The following is a 17,250-nucleotide window of genomic DNA, read 5'->3' on the forward strand; positions in this document are numbered from 1 at the left end:
GTGGATTAGGGGCCAGTCAATTATCTGATCCACAGAGTCTACAGACAGTGACTGTTTGTTCTGGAGATGTTTGTTTGCTTGTAAAGAACCTTGGGTTTGATTAGCAACCAGCTCACATGGCTCTACAGACTGAGTGTACTGAGGCAGCAGCACTTGATGGCTTATTTATCCTCCTTTTGTCAGCCAAAAGGGGCACAATACTCTCTGTACATCCCAATCCTATAAACGACTGTATCCTGATTATGTGCAAATACCCCATTATGTCTCTGTGACCCAATGGATGGGGCAAATATACTTCCCGATATACTATCTGATTATTTCTCATGGATAGTGCAGATACATATCCAGCCTAAGCAGTGACAATATGTATTCAGGCCCCCCCCCCGTGCGCTCCGTGCTTATAACTTGTAAGGTCGGAGCAGGTCGAGGAGGGGAAACATCGATTGCACTCGCTGCAAAAAAGCTTTTTGCCGCCCCTGGTAACTGGCCGCTCCGTGCCGCCTGAGGCAAGATTCTCACCTTGCCTCATGCCCGGAGTGGCCCTGTATGTATTTATATGCTAGTTGTTGTGTATGGAGAACCCAAACCCCAGGCAGAGTGACGGATTCTGGTCTAGGTGTGCTCTTCTGCCTATAACAGCACCTTTGGCCTCAGGGTCTAGTCCTCAGCTACTCAGGTGCTTTCAGGTCTTACCTCACGAGATCCAGCAAGTAAGGGAGCCAACCATTACTGCAAGGAAGGAGCCAGTAGAGACTGAATAAGCGTAGTCAAGCAGGCCAGGTCAGTACAAAAAAACAACCACAGAAACGCGAGACAAACTCTAGGTCATATATCAGGCCGGAGTCAGAACTAGATAGCACAAGGGACAGGAACAAGGGATAAGAATCAGAACTGAGGAACAAAAGAGCTTGACCTACAACAGGCAATGAAACTAGCACAGATCTGGGGATTTATAGCCGCACTGAGGGCAAACTTTGAGTAGCTGTGGAAAACTTAACAACAGCTAAATTCACTATGCCTACCTGGAAAGTAAAGGTGAACACTGCATAATGAATACTAACAGCCTCCTCTGTTCCTGGGCTCTGCTTCCTGCTCTACTGTTTAGTCAGGGGGGAAGCTAATAGTTTAATTATACTACAAACCCTAATAAACAGATAGTAACTCACCAGGCGCAAGTCAAATAGGTAATGTCCACAACATTTTCCAAATGAATCCAATTCAAAATGAATGAATATACTGATGCACTTTGGATTAAATATCAAAAAGATGTCTTATTTTTATTAGTCACAAAGGGATGTCTTCCACATGACAAACAGTGCCTTTCTCTGGCAGAGCTCAGGCTTCATTATTACATAGCCACTAATGAGCAATGGGGAGAGGTATGATTGGCTATTAAATACATTAAAGTTCTCTCCTTCACGCTGGATTCAGGGTGACTGTACATTTCTGGGGTAAATTCATTTAGTGGTTAATTTTTCTTATTATTTCCTCGTTTGTGAAATGAATCTGAATAAAAATGATTCCATGTGAGAGCAATTCTACCTCTCAGGGGCCCAGCACTGCGTTTATAAAGATGTTTCCCTCCGAGGATATGCTGTTCCCTGTTACTTTCCATCATGCTGATGTGTAATGGCTTCTGGGGCAGAGTGGCAAAATAACAAATTGCACAAGAACCAGTGCCGGATCCAGCTGCGGGCCCCAGCAGCCAACAGGTTCAGCAAAAATACACTTGTTTCCAACATTGAAAATCTGCATTGAGATAATAGCCGACTTCAATCAAATGTAGCCGGAAAGGACCAGAATGCTCCTTTATGTTACAACATGTTTATAAAACAGCAAAAAGCTCATGGGGCAAAATATCTAAAGAGGAGCAAAGTGGAGCCCATTATCCAAGCAATGGTTGCCAAAGAAGAGTCTGGCACCAGTATGGGGGCTCGGTGCAATACATTGACCATTCTACTTAATTGTCTGAATTCCCACAGATTTTCTTGTACTAAGCACAATTCAGCAGGACCAGTCCTGTAAGTTTGCACATAGCCTGTACAGAGAGACTCCATGAAACTAAGGCAGTAGTGATGTGCAGGTCGAAAATTTCTCGACCCGCACCGACCCTAACCTGCCCCCTCCCAATCCGCACCCGGCCCTGGCCCGCTGCTGCCCCTCTATTTATAGACCTGCCTCGCAGTGATGTCACAAAAGAGGTGGGCAAGTCTATAAAATCTGTCACTGGAAGCCAGAAGTGCTAGGTCGCGGGCAGGGAGAGCAGGAAAAGAGCTCGACCCGGACCTGCCCTCGACCCAAAGAAGCAGGAGTCGGCCTGAACCCGCCCCACCCGCAGGTAAACCCACTATAAGGCAGCATAAGTATTCCTCTGTACTAAGCACAATTCAGCAGGAACAGTATAGATTACACCTCGGAGATTAATTTAAATTGACCATCAGGCCCAGACTGGCAATCTGTGGTTTGTGGCAAATGCCAGAGGGGCTGCTGTAAGATGCCATAGACAGTCACTATTTAGAAGGCTGGTGGGGAGCTGTTTGGGCCTCTATGTACTTAAAAATCCAGGGCCAATTTTGAATCCCAATCCAGGCCTGTTGACCATACACTGAAAGATCTGCTCTCTGCTGAGTCCGGCAAAAGCCTGGACACTGGTAAATGAAGATAGTGTGTTGAATAGAGCAGTAATTATTAGTAGCAGCGCTGTGCTTATAAAGCCTCTTACACATGGGCCTTTTTTAATGCATTTGACATGCAACTGAAGAGCATGGTTAAATGCACCTAAATTCATCAGTTAACTGATTCCATTGTATTCTGATTATTTATACTCATGAGCATTCAGAGTTGTACTTTATGGCATTTGCATTTCATTGCACTTTTTTAGATGCTACATGATGCATTTTCTTGCACTTGACAGGCGTTTAGAAGACAATTGGAATAGGGGTTTGCCTTTGACACTGACAGAAACTCACTTAGGTGTGTGTACAAAACACATAAACATGGATAAAGGCATTCTTAAACACTCAACATGGGCTTATAAACACATAAAATATGCCTGGGTGTAAGAGCCCAAAGGTACAATACACAAGAATGCCCCCAAGCTCACAAACTTGATCTTGGTCCCAGCAGATCTGAATTCCAGCACTGACCCTTTCCAGTAACTGCCTGCTCCAGTGCTGTACTGCCATGGGTTGATTGGAATGTCAGTAGTGTATTCTGTGCACATGGAGAGAAGAGGCAGCACTGAAGGAACAGCGAGCGCAAAGTGATACCTCAGAAGAATATTGATTGGCTCCCCTCTTCTTTATAAACCTCTTTATCTCTTGAGTCGCAGCCGGAGGTAAAAGCACAAACGCAAGGCATCTGGCACAATTACATTTCTGTGCTGCATCCATCAGGGAGTCCATTGTTTCCTCCGCGTCTCCCTGCCGGCTCCAATTTACTGGCCAATCCTCATTCCTGGCACAAAAGGAAGAGAGAAAGTAATTTTCGATTGAACAGAAATCATTATGTTATTACTGACCCCCTCTCACCCGCTGCTTCTCCCATAATGCCCCACTCCTATAATCTGCTGGTACCCAATTGTTCCCAGAAGGTCGTTTTGTGACCAAGGGCAATAACAGTGCAATGAGATGGGAGATGGAATCAAACTGATCCTGTGTTGGTAGTTATTAGTAGTTATTAATAACACCCAATGTAATGTATAATTGGGGGTAATAAATGGCAAGTACTTCATCTTCCCATAAAGTAGTCCAGCAGAATCACAAACAGCTGTACAAATCTACCTACCCAGCAGCCACTTCTTCTCTGTTAACATATCAACACCAACATGCAATGTCATGTAATGGGAATAGCCATGCTACATATCTGCTGGGGGCAGGGTGTGTGTCTCCTCTTACCCATCTATGTCTCCTTATTTTTACTTGCAAAACAGCAATTCTACTGTTGAGTATTCTGTCACAGTGGCACAAATCCTATCTGATCCCCATTGTAAGCAGCAGTCCTGTTCTGCTTTATGGCTGAGATTCTAGCTATCTGTATAACAGAGCATTCTGTCACAGTGGCACAGATTCTATCTGATACCCATTGTAAGCAGCAGTCCTGCCCTGCTTTATGGCTGAGATTCTAACAGAACAGAACATTCTGTCACAGTATCGCAGATCCTATCTTATATCCATTGTACACAGTAGTCCTGCCCTGCTTTATGGCTGAGAATCTAGCTATCTTTACAGAACAAAAAAAGCTGCAGAATAAAAGATTCTTATTAGCCTATTAAATAAAGCAGCTGGCAATACACAAGGAAGTATTTGCCTTACAGCACACAGTGCATCACCAGCGAAAGGCAGGACTGACAGTGACTAAATGTTCTGGGGGATTGAGATGTGCAAGATAAAAATAAAAATAAAAGAGTGTAGCTTCCTCTTCTATGCGTAACCTTGAGACAAGGAGCATGGCAGCACACTTCCCGGAATGCACTGCAAATGCCTTTGTATCCCAGGCACTGAGACCGCTGCCTTCTCTTCCCCCTATCTCTCTATCTGGAAGGGTTTATAAATAGAGATTTCACTAAATAATAGAATAGAAATGCACAGCTACCAGGAACTGCTGAATTGATTGTAGCTAGAATGGGTTAGCTGCAACCTGCTGCATGGAGAAATACTACCACCTGCTGCACATTCCGCCTAGTGCAACCTTGAATACAGGCACAATAAGGGTACAACTACACGGACGATTTCCCCGTGATTGTGTCGGATCCGACGTGCTGCGCCAAAACGCTGCTGTTGCTTACCTTGTTTTCCGTCGCATTGCGTTTTGGGCAGCGTGTCGGATCCGGCACAATCGCGGGGAAATCGTCCGTGTAGTTGTACCCTAACAGGAACTAATGATTATTTTCTAATCACCAGCACAAAGCTGCTAAGTACATATAAGGTCTGGACCACAGAAAGGAAATGACAAAGCAATCAAACTGCTGTCAGGCCCCCTAAAACTTACTGCTTCTCTGAAATGTGTTTGTGGATTTAAATAGTAAGTTAAACTGTTTATTGGCTTAAGTTGCAGATGGAAGCAGTTCACTTAACCTGGGTGTTTCATTCTCTGCCTTTCTTTTGGTTGCTATGAACAGTGTCCTTGTGTGGCAGAGGGTGCTATTTTTTTCTAATATTAGTTGCAATTGGTCACTCTGGGGCAAAATTAATTCTGCTGGATTGGGTCAGGTCACAGTTACTAGTAAGAAACTGGAGCAGGTTAATTTTATGATCAATTTTCATTCCCTTTAACGGTAAAGTCACTAAGCGGTTATGGACCCCAGACACCTGACAATACAGTGCTGACTCTGATCCATTCCAGCCTATAGCTCTCATACCCACTTTAGGGATATTGCAGGGTTAAAGGGAATGTCAACCCAAAACATATTTGTTTGCCTAAAAAGAGAAAACTTAATTCTAAGCAACTTTGCAGTATACATTCATTACATACTTGTTTGCCTAAAACAGAAAACAAATTCTAAGCAACTTTGCAGTATACATTCATTACATATTTTCTATGTTTTTTAAGTTATTTGTATGTATGTACAGTCATATTAAAAAGTTTGGGAACCCCTCTTAATTCTTTGGAGTTTTGTTTATAATTGGCTGAGCTTCAAAAATAGCAAATTCCTTTTAATATATAACATGCCTTATGGAAACAGTAGTATTTCAGCAGTGACAAAGTTTATTGGGTTAACAGAAAATAATGCATTGTAACAAAATTAGACAGGTGCATAAATGTGGGCACCCCAATAGAGATATTACATCAATACATAGGTGAGCCTCCTTTTGCAAATGTAACAGCCTCTAGACTCCTCCTATAGCCTTTGATGAGTGTCTGGATTCTGAATGGTGGTATTTTTGACCATTCGTCCATACAAAATCTCTCCAGTTCAGTTAAATTTGATGGCTGTCGAGAATGGACAGCCTGCTTCAAATCATCCCATAGATTTTCGATGATATTCAAATCGGGAACTGTGACAGCCATTCCAGAATATTGTACTTCTCCCTCTGCATAAATACCTTTGTAGATTTCGAAGTGTGTTTAGGGTATTTGTCTTGTTGGAATATCCAAGCCCTGCGTAACTTTAACTTTGTGACTGATGCCTGGACATTATCCTGAAGAATTTGTTGATATTGGGTTGAATTCATCCGACCCTCGACTTTAACAAGGGCCCCAGTCCCTGAACTAGCCACACAGCCCCACAGCATGATGGAACCTCCACCAAATTTGACAGTAGGTAGCAGGTGTTTTTCTTGGAATGCGGTGTTCTTCTTCCAACATGCAAAGCGCTTTTTGTTATGACCAAATAACTAAATTTTTGTCTCATCAATCCAAAGTACTTTGTTCCAAAATAATTGCGGCTTGTCTAAATGAGCTTTTGCATACAACAAGCGACTGTGGCGTGAGTGCACAAAGGGCTTCTTTCTCATCACCCTGCCATACAGATGTTCTTTGTGCAAATTGCACTGAATTGTAGAATGATGTACAGATACACCATCTGCAGCAAGATGTTCTTGCAGGTCTTTGGAGGTGATCTTTGGGTTGTTAACCATTCTCACAATCCTCCGCATATGCTGCTCCTGTATTTTTCTTGGCCTGCCAGACCTGTGTTTTACAGCAGCTGTGCCTGTGGCCTTCCATTTCCTGATTACATTCCTTACAGTTGAAACTGACAGTTTAAACCTCTGAGATAGCTTTTTGTAGCCTTCCCCTAAACCATTATACTGAACAATCTTTGTTTTTAGATATTTTGAGAGTTGCTTTGAGGATCCCATTCTGTCACTCTTCAGAGGAGAGTCATACAGAGGCACAACTTGCAATTGGCCACCTTAAATACATTTTCTCATGATTGGACATAACTGCCTATGAAGTTCAAGGTTTAACAAGCTAATCCAACCAATTTGGTGTTGCCAGTAATCAGTATTGAGCAGTTACATTCATTCAAATTAGCAAAATTACTGCACAGCCAGTTTTTCACATTTGAATTAATTTCATACAACAAAAAAGTGCTGTACTAAAAATCTTTGTTCATTAAACACCCCAGTACTAAGATGTTCCTGGGAAATAAAAGACATACCATTATTATCTTTTTTGTTGAAAGTGAAGTCAATTATTATGCAGTAGGGATGCACCGAATCCACTATTTTGGATTCAGCCGAACTCCCAAATCCTTCATGAAAGAACTGAATCATAATTTGCATATGTAAATTAGGGGTGGGAAGGTGAAAACATTTTTTACTTCCTTGTTTTGTGACAAAAAGTCATGCGTTTTCCCTCCCGCCCCTAATTTGCATATGCAAATTAGGATTCAGTTCGGCTGGGCAAAAGGATTCGGTCGAATCCGAATCCTGCTGAAAAAGGCCAAAACCTGGCCGAATCCCAAATTCCATCCCTATTATGCAGGCTAAGAGGGGCTCCCAAACTTTTTCATATGACTATGTTTTCTTTTATTTGGCAAATTTTTATTTTGGGGTTGACTTGCCCTGAAGGAGCACAATAGCCACCCGCACACTTAATGACCTCATATTGCTGCACCCCTAGGGCAGTTGCCGACGTAAAAACCAACATATCACAAAGTTGCCCATAGTTTTTTTCAGAGGCAACTTTGGACGACTTTTTGGACGACTCTCCTCCATCCCCCCACTCGAGTGCATGCACACTTTCTACTCCACCAGCTCTGGGGCTTTGTGCATGGGAGATTTAAAGAACTGTCAAAACCTAACACACCCCCAATATGTGCAGCAGTTAGGGACCAGATATGGCAGGGTCCTACAATTTTCCAGTCCTAGGCCCAGGCCTTCCCACAAATCCAGGCTGAGTGTGCATGAGGAAGGGGTGTACAGAGATGCACTAAGTAGGGTTGCCACCTTTCCGGTATTTTACCAGCCTGGCCAGTAAAAATGATGATTGATCCCAATGTTATTAATAGGGAAAAGAGATAAATATATAGGAAGGCTGGTATTTTTTTCCAGAAAAGGTGGCAACCCTAGCACCAAGGGACCACCACAGGGGGGACCAGCTGCAAGTTTGCTCATCCAATTTAAAGTGGCCAATCTTAGTCACCCCCTTTTCTGAATTGGGTCAAGAGCATCTCCCAAAGGCCAATCCCTCCCCCAACAACATTACTGGTAGCGTCTGTGAAAGCCATAAGTGTCCAGAGCCCAAATACTCTAACAACCTGAAAGAACCCTAATACCCGTATCCCTCTTTTAATTCCCTATACCTCTTACAATGTGCCCTAGTGCCGTCACTAGATAAGCAGCAGTGTGACTACTGAAACGGGGCACTCTTAGCGGGCACATATAGACACGGGTATAGATAGAGTCATGAGTGGGATATATAGACCACTGGGTGGAAGCACTACCGTGTCCAAAATGTGCCCCACAGGCACAGACTCCCAATGCGGAAGTAAAAGGATAAAAACAAAGGAGCTTGTAGACCTGCTTCAAATGTCACCAGCCCCGCCTCCGGTCTCCCTAGTGACGTCACAGTCAGTCAATCCGGCATCGCCGTGGCTTCCTCAGCCTGTAGGAGGCTTCCGGACATTTCCTGTCTGTCCCACGTGTGCCCAAGATGGCGGATCTACAGATGAAGCTGCTGCGGCGGAAAATTCAGAAAAAGAACGAAAAGATCCGGAACCGCAACCGAGAGCGACGGGAAAAGGAAGGTAAGAGTCCCGGGGAGTGATCTTGTGCACCGAGTTGTCCGAGAGGGGAAGCTGATATGACTTTGAGTGCGCGGTTGGAGCGAATGTGATGAGAAAAAGGCAAGGGATGGTGGGTAAGACCAAAGTATGATGGCGTTATTGTGCCGTGATCTGCCTGTCACTTCTTAATGAGCATCACATAGGGCTTTTACAGTCAGTAGTATTCGGGGGGGCGACTCCAGAGAGGGGTTTTCTGTAGGATGGCAGTGATGGACAAATCACCCCCACATGGCACTGTGATAACGCCTAAATGTGTATGATGAGTCTGCTCACAATAACACACACAATAACACACCCACACTAATGTACATAACATTTATTTCACATGAGAAGTGCTGCTTCTTCCTATTTATCGCTTGTGTTAATGGCACTGTCACCTTCTCCCATTTGTTTTGCAGCTATATTATTGACCAGTAAAAGTGAGGAGGAAGCGGAGGGAATTGCAGAAGAGCAAGAAGCAGGCAATGAGGCTGATAAGACAGAGGAAATGCAGCAGCCCTTAGCCCCTGATGTTGAGGAGACCCCACAGACTCCCCCTGCCAAGAAGAAAAAGAAGAGGAAGAATGTAGCCAAGGCTGAGGGTGCAGGTAGGAGTTCATATAATTGGGCACCGGTGGTTGTCACAGAAGCACAAGAAGGGATTGGTTAGACTCGCTGAGCAAAACATAAGGAAAGATCTGGGGTGCCAAAGCTTGTGTGTTTGTGGCATTGCAATGAAATTACTTGACAACAATTGCATGTGCTAGTGGTACAACAAATTGCTATGCATTATTCTAAGCGCTTTCAGCTCATTCAGGTACACTTTTATACTAAATATATCTGTATGCAGGTAACACGTACACACTCAAAGAAGGAACTCTACTGCCTGCCATAACTGCCCCAAATCTAGCAATAGTTTTAGTAGGGGTGAGAGTTTTCCACTAGTTACATGTATGATATATTGCTGTGGCTGTATTGCACAGTGAAATGGTCATTGGCACTGCTGTGTTTCAATCCTTTCATGGAACAAATGTTTATGTATCATACAGGGCCAGCACACTGTATACTTATTAGAGTTCAGTATTGTTTCTGTAAACCTAGTCTGTCTGTGCAGCTGCCAAAGAAATGTGCAAAGAGAGTCCAGAATGGCTGGAATAGTCACAGGACTACAATGAGTTTGGGGTGAACCACTGCATTAGCATAAAGGTTAGAAGGGTCAGAGATCCCTGCAGGGTGTCAGATTCTTCCTGTACTACCTCTCTCTGTATTGTCTCTGTTAGATGCAAAGAAAGCAAAGCAAGAGGAAGAGGCTCCTGAAGCTTCTGATCAAGAGTCCAAATGTGAGAACCATGTAGAAAAGAAAGAGGATGAAGAAGAAAATGGCCCGACTTTGCCCATGGGTCTTACAGGTAGGCTTGAATGGAAATTCTTGAACCATGGGGAAGAAAAAGGAGTTTGTAGAGGAAATTGCCTGTAACTTTGGAAAGAATGAGGGAGTGTGCAGAAAAGCTGTTTTGGTATGTGTAATGGCAGCATATGTAGACTCTATGAAAGAACTATGGTGGGGGACACTTTATAAAGTGCGAACATGTTCTCCAGCTCTGTTAAAGAGTAAGTCTGGTAGGGCAGTGCCATATGATGGAGGACATAATACATTATACACTGTTTATACAGAGAAATGCCCCTTCTTTCAGGGGTGGGAAGGTATAAGGTGTCCCTAAACTGGTTCTTTTCTTTTAGACTGAACTGGGAAACTGCAGATGCCTCTCCTGTGCTACAAGCAAAAGCTGATTTTTGCCCTGTGTGACAGGAGGAAGGTATAATTCAGGCAGATTTATCAAACACGCAGGCAGTAGCAAGTGGCACAGCTGATGGCACAGGGCTCATATCTGCCCATGCTGAAGGTTTAGTCAAAGCAGTAAGGTTTTATATTTTTGGGTTAGTGCACATGTTGGTTGTTGTGTTGTCCTTAGTATAAGTCCAGTCTCTTATGCTGTCTTTAGTCTTAAATATATTGTTAATGGGTTGAGTACAGAGGACTTCTTGTATTTGTCTGTATGCTGTCCTTAGAATTAGTCCAGTCTCTGTTTTCTGCTCAGGGGCATTTGAGGACACAGCCTTCTCTTCTCTGGCCGATTCTGTCAATGAGAACACACTCAAAGCCATCACTGAAATGGGCTTTACACACATGACTGAGATTCAGCACAAAGCCATCAGACCCCTTCTAGAGGGCCGGTAAGAAAGGGGAACTTATTTTGCATTATGGATTAGTGTGGACCTGTACTTCAACTGTGTATGCTCTTGTACCGTCCCCCTGTTGTTGGTCCTATTGTTACTTACCGCACATCTGTGGCACTGTGCCTTGTCCCCTGCACTTTTGCGTCACTGTCCCTTTTAGTCTGCATTGCTGTCCCTTGTTATCCCCCACACATCTGCACTTCTGTCTCTTGTTAATCATTGTTATGCCCAGTGCATATAATTTTTGTCCAGGGTACATTTACTGTTTTCCAATGATTTCTGTTTGATGTTCTCTTAAGGGATGTTCTGGCTGCTGCCCGTACTGGCAGTGGGAAGACTTTGGCTTTCCTTATTCCAGCCATTGAACTGATATACAAGCTGAAGTTCATGCCTCGAAATGGTAAGATCTGATATTACTGTAGACAGTTTGGTGCTATTACAGCGTTTTCATAGTTACATAGTTAAATTGGGTTGAAAAAAGACAAAGTCCATCAAGTTCAACCCCTCCAAATGAAAACCCAGCATCCATACACACACCCCTCCCTACTTTTAATTAAAATTCTATATACCCATACCTATACTAACTATAGAGTTTAGTATCACAATAGCCTTTGATATTATGTCTGTCCAAAAAATCATCCAAGCCATTCTTAAAGGCATTAACTGAATCAGCCATCACAACATCACCCGGCAGTGCATTCCACAACCTCACTGTCCTGACTGTGAAAAACCCCCTACGTTGCTTCAAATGAAAGTTCTTTTCTTCTAGTCTAAAGGGGTGGCCTCTGGTACGGTGATCCTCTTTATGGGTAAAAAGGTCCCCTGCCATTTGTCTATAATGTCCTCTAATGTACTTGTAAAGTGTAATCATGTCCCCTCGCAAGCGCCTTTTTTCCAGAGAAAACAACCCCAACCTCGACAGTCTACCCTCATAATTTAAGTCTTCCATCCCTCTAACCACGTCTCTGCACTCTCTCCAGCTCATTTATATCCCTCTTAAGGACTGGAGTCCAAAACTGCACTGCATACTCCAGATGAGGCCTCACCAGGGACCTATAAAGAGGCATAATTATGTTTTCATGCCTTGAGTTAATGCCCTTTTTTATGCAAGACAGAACTTTATTTGCTTTAGTAGCCACAGAATGACACTGCCCAGAATTAGACAACGTGTTATCTACAAAGACCCCCTAGATCCTTTTCATTTAAGGAAACTCCCAACACATTGCCATTTAGTTTATAACTTGCATTTATATTATTTTTGCCAAAGTGCATAACCTTGCATTTATCAACATTGAACCTCATTTTCCAGTTTGCTGCCCAGTTTTCCAGTTTAGACAAATCACTTTGCAAAGTGGCAGCATCCTGCATGGAACCTATAGTTCTGCACAATTTAGTATCATCTGCAAAAATAGAAACAGTACTTTCAATGCCCACCTCCAGGTCATTAATAAACAAGTTGAAAAGCAAGGGACCTAGTACAGAGCCCTGCGGTACTCCACTAACAACACTGGTCCAATTAGAAAATGTTCCATTTACCACCACTCTTTGTAGTCTATCTTTTAGCCAGTTCTCTATCCAGGTACAAATACTATGTTCCAGGCCAACATTCCTTAATTTAACCAGTAACCTTTTGTGTGGCACTGTATCAAATGCTTTAGCAAAGTCTAAGTAAATCACATCCACTGCCATCCCAGAATCGAGGTCTCTACTTACATTCTCGTAAAAAGAAATTAAGTTAGTCTGGCAAGATCTATTACGCATAAAACCATGCTGGCACAAACTCATAGTATTATGATTTGCTATGAAGTCCAGTATCTTATCCTTTATTAACCCTTCGAAAAGCTTTCCTACCACTGACGTCAGACTAACTGGCCTATAGTTTTGAGGCTGAGAACGGGATCCTTTTTTGAATAGAGGCACCACATTAGCAATTCGCCAGTCTCTTGGCACTATGCCAGATCTCAATGAATCCTGAAAAATTAAGTAAAGAGGTTTGGCAATCACAGAGCTAAGCTCGCTAATTACCCTGGGATGGATACCATCTGGCCCTGGACCTTTGTTAATCTTAACATGTTCAAGTCTCTTGAATTTCTTCATGTGTGAACCATGCATCATTAGTTGTATTACTAGAATTGGGAGTGTTAAGAAGGAAACCTTCACTTACTGGTTCTTCATTTGTGTAGACAGATGAAAAATATGAGTTCAGAATCTGCGCTTTTATTTTGTTTTCATCAACCAGCTGACCCCCCTCTGATAGTAAGGGTCCCACCCCTTCCTGCTTCATTTTTTTACTATTAACATATTTAAAAAATAATTTTGGATTTTTTTTACTGCTTGCTGCAATATCCTTTTCTATAGCAATTTTAGCTTGCCTTATAGCTTCTTTGCATGATTTATTGGCCTCCTTGTACCTTTATAAATGTTTCAGCTGTACCAGCTAACTTGAAAGCCTTAAAAGCACGTCTTTTCTTACCCACCTCAACACCAACGCTTCTATTGAACCAAAAAGGTTTTGCTTTGCAACGACGTTCCTTGCTTACAAGTGGAATATACTGACACGTTTATTTATTAAGCAGCATTTTAAAGACTTCCCATTTTTGTCCTGTGTTTAACCCTGTGAAAAGCATTTCCCACTTAATATGTTGCAGAGATGCCCTTATACTGTCAAAGTTTGCACGTCTGAAATTCAGTGTTTTAGTTACTCCCTTATAGAATTGCTTCTGCAACAGAATCTCAAAGGAGACCATGTTATGATCACTATTCCCTAAATGCTCACCCACACAAATGTTAGAGATGAGTTCATTATTGTTAGTTATTACAAGGTCCAAAAGAGAGTTATTCCTAGTAGGTTCTTGAACGAGCTGGAATAAAAAGTTGTCATTCAGCATATTTACAAACCTGCTAGCTTTTCTGTTTTAGCAACCCCACATCTCTGTCTGTGGTACAAGTGACATGCTGATACTCTTTCCATCCTACAGGAACATGCTTAGAATGTATTTCTTGATCGTTATATTCTCTCTGACCTTCTATTACCTCCCCCTACTCCACAGGTACCGGAGTCCTCATTTTATCCCCAACTAGAGAGCTAGCCATGCAGACATATGGGGTCCTGAAGGAGCTGATGGCTCATCATGTCCACACATTTGGCTTGATCATGGGAGGTAGCAACCGCTCAGCGGAAGCACAGAAACTTGCCAATGGGGTGAATATTGTAGTGGCAACACCCGGGAGACTCTTGGACCACATGCAGGTAAACAGACTGAAAGGTTTGGTAACTGCAATAGCAAAATATATCTGTTTGGGTGATTGTGAGTTTTCCATTGCCTCTAGTTTGTGTTTAATATTGTGAGTCTGGATGGACTTTGTTTGGTCCTTGTGTCTCATGTGAGTCTGAGTAGATATGGATCCTGCAAGCTGGTTCATCCTTTTGGTGCTTGTTCTATTATTAATTCCCATCTTGTTGTGTGACTGTGCAGAACACGCCGGGTTTCATGTACAAGAACCTGCAGTGTCTGGTAATTGATGAAGCAGATCGAATCCTGGAGGTTGGCTTTGAGCAGGAGATGAAGCAGATCATAAACCTTTTGCCCAGTAAGTGCCAAGCAGGGAAAGAGCTAATTCTCTCCCCCTGGTCCCTTGCTACATACATACTGCCAATGTCACTGCATCCTCTGTTTCTTGCCTTGTATTTAACCCAAACACTTCTGTTTCCCAGAGCGAAGGCAAACTATGCTCTTCTCTGCCACTCAGACACGGAAGGTGGAAGATCTTGCTCGAATCTCTATGAAGAAGGAGCCTCTCTATGTTGGAGTCGATGATCATAAGGAGACGGCCACAGTGGATGGTTTGGAACAGGTATGGAGAGGGGCATCAAAGAGAAATGGCTCTCCTGTCTAGAGGGGTCTTTGCAGGTTGCAGTCGGATTAGGGGTGTTATGAACAGATTTAGAGCAAGCCTTTTGGGTGGGCAGATTGCTTCAAACTGGAGAGTTGTGGTGTGATTGTATTTCACCTGTGCCAGAGCTCAAGAACTCTCCTATGCCTTTGAGTTGCAAGTGTCCAGTTATGAACTGTCCTCTCAAGCATAATACCCAAGGCTATTTAAGTGAATGTGTGTGTTTATAGGACTGTATAAGTATGTGTATATGTGCACTGGGAATTGGGAGGGCTTGCACTTGATGGACTTTGGTCTTTTTTCAACCTAACTTAACTATATGACTGTCTGTCTTTCCCTAAGGGATATGTTGTTTGTCCATCTGAGAAAAGGTTTCTCTTACTCTTCACATTCCTTAAAAAGAATCGGAAGAAGAAGATGATGGTTTTCTTCTCCTCCTGCATGTCAGTTAAATATCATTATGAGCTTCTCAACTATATTGACCTCCCCGTCATGGCCATTCATGTAAGTAAAAGTAATTCAAGATCCTCCCCTTCCTGAAGTTTACGGTGATGTTGCATTGTGGGATTGGCTGCAGGCATCTTTCTCTATAGGGCTGGCAGCCCCAAGGTTAGATTAGTGTTGCCTCGTGGGATTGGGTACACGGAGCAGCTCCTCTCAATTATACATTTGTGCTTTACAGGGGAAGCAGAAACAGACCAAACGCACCACCACGTTCTTCCAGTTCTGTAACGCGGAGTCTGGGATTCTGCTGTGCACAGACGTGGCTGCTAGAGGGCTGGACATTCCTGAAGTTGACTGGATTGTGCAGTACGACCCCCCAGATGACCCTAAGGTAACAACCCAGTTCCCTGTGTCAGTGGCCAAATGACTGCAGTATGTGGAGATGTGGAGGTCTATATACTGTTGGGTGATGTAGGCAGTGACACAGCTTTTTGTGTACAGGAATATATCCATCGGGTTGGCAGGACGGCTCGAGGGATTGATGGAAGGGGCCATGCTTTGCTGATTCTGAGGCCAGAAGAGCTTGGCTTCCTGCGTTACCTGAAACAAGCAAAGGTATAAGAGTCTGCAAGTATCAGCTTGCTAGCTTGCTATGTAGTGTCTGTGTCCCAAGCCATCTTTCTTTGCGTGACTCCATCTTTCTCTTTCAGAGTAATTTACTCTATGTACTCACTATTGACCCCCTCTTCCCTCAAGTTCCTTACCCCTGTAATCTAATGGGGTTCCTTCTTGTTTAGGTGCCATTGAGTGAATTTGAGTTCTCCTGGAGTAAAATTTCTGATATACAGACTCAGGTAAATGTGGATTGCTTGCTCTTTATACCGTTTGATTCCTTGGCAATAAAAAGTAGTAACCAGCTGACAAAGGGGAGCCAGTTCCAGATCATCAAGTGACTTAATGCAGGTGGATCCTGGAGAATGTACTGGCCTGGTCCGTTCCCTGTTGGTTCCTGATATATCTCTGCTTTATGTTTCAGGTGGAGAAGCTGATAGAGAAAAATTATTATCTGCATAAGTCTGCACAAGAAGCGTACAAAGCCTACATCCGAGCCTACGACTCCCACTCCCACAAACAGATCTTCGATGTCAACACCTTGAACCTTCCAAAAGTGGCACTTTCATTTGGCTTTCAGGTGCCGCCATTTGTGGATCTGAGTATCCTTTTCAGCAACAGCCATATTTGTTTTGTAGTGAGCCCTCTTGTAGCGTGTAGGTGAATGTCATTTTTTTTTCCTATTGGCAGGAAGCATGGAAGGGGCCTGTCACAGTGATTGAGATTATAGTGGGGGTTATTAATGATCAGTTGTGTGGCTAAACTGTCATGTTCTGCTGTTTTCTTGTACAGTATTAGCCTATTTGTCACTTATTAGTACTGTGGTTCAGTATCGGACTATAGCCCAGCTCTGGGGTAGATGTTTAACAGGATACAAGGCCCGTATGTTACATACACGAAGGTGGAAGGTTACAGCATTGTTTATATTGTAACCCCCAAATGTTTCTTCCCTTAACAACATTTTGTTCAGATGTGAACAGCAGTGGAGGCAAAAGGCTACAGAAACGAGGCGGTGGCGGCGGATTTGGGTACCAGAAATCGAACAACCTGCATAAAGCCAAGATATTTAAACACATAAACAAAAAGGGGCGTGGGGATGGGCGGCAGTTTACACGCTGATTGATAGGACATCTAATACACATTTATAACTTTGCCACCCAAATTAAAATTATTTTTGGGGAAAAATCTTGTCCATGGAGTTTGTTTGCTGAAGGCATAAAAAGGGGCCTGTTCTATAGGAAGTGGCACTGCCTTAGAGCACCCACTGCTTTTGCCCCTATATTCTCTAGGGGTATTAATCTATATCCAGTGCTTCCCACCATACCCTCCTGCTGCTCTGATAAAATTAGGGC

The 17,250-nt window shown here is 43.2% G+C and overlaps 1 protein-coding gene and 1 long non-coding RNA gene across 4 annotated transcripts; one reads left to right on the forward strand and one right to left on the reverse strand.

Moving 5' to 3' along the window:
- Positions 1 to 1,251: 1,251 nt before the first annotated feature.
- Positions 1,252 to 8,584, reverse strand: LOC121398301. The gene is made up of 2 exons (XR_005964230.1): positions 8,466 to 8,584; positions 1,252 to 3,456 (listed from the first exon to the last, which is right to left on the reverse strand). It is a non-coding gene; the product is annotated as an uncharacterized LOC121398301 (long non-coding RNA).
- ddx18.L (DEAD-box helicase 18 L homeolog) lies at positions 8,505 to 17,083 on the forward strand. 3 transcript variants are annotated; one of them, XM_018234243.2, is made up of 14 exons: positions 8,506 to 8,692; positions 9,130 to 9,318; positions 9,991 to 10,119; positions 10,792 to 10,945; positions 11,248 to 11,348; positions 13,999 to 14,198; positions 14,425 to 14,539; positions 14,664 to 14,803; positions 15,185 to 15,346; positions 15,525 to 15,677; positions 15,788 to 15,901; positions 16,084 to 16,140; positions 16,323 to 16,500; positions 16,869 to 17,083. In XM_018234243.2, the coding sequence occupies exons 1-14, from the start codon at positions 8,599 to 8,601 to the stop codon at positions 17,015 to 17,017; spliced, it is 1,935 nt and encodes a 644-aa protein (XP_018089732.1). In that variant the 5' UTR covers positions 8,506 to 8,598; the 3' UTR covers positions 17,018 to 17,083.
- Positions 17,084 to 17,250: the final 167 nt, after the last annotated feature.

Source organism: Xenopus laevis, chromosome 9_10L (genome assembly GCF_017654675.1).
Source record: "Xenopus laevis strain J_2021 chromosome 9_10L, Xenopus_laevis_v10.1, whole genome shotgun sequence".
NCBI classification, from domain to species: domain Eukaryota; kingdom Metazoa; phylum Chordata; class Amphibia; order Anura; family Pipidae; genus Xenopus; species Xenopus laevis.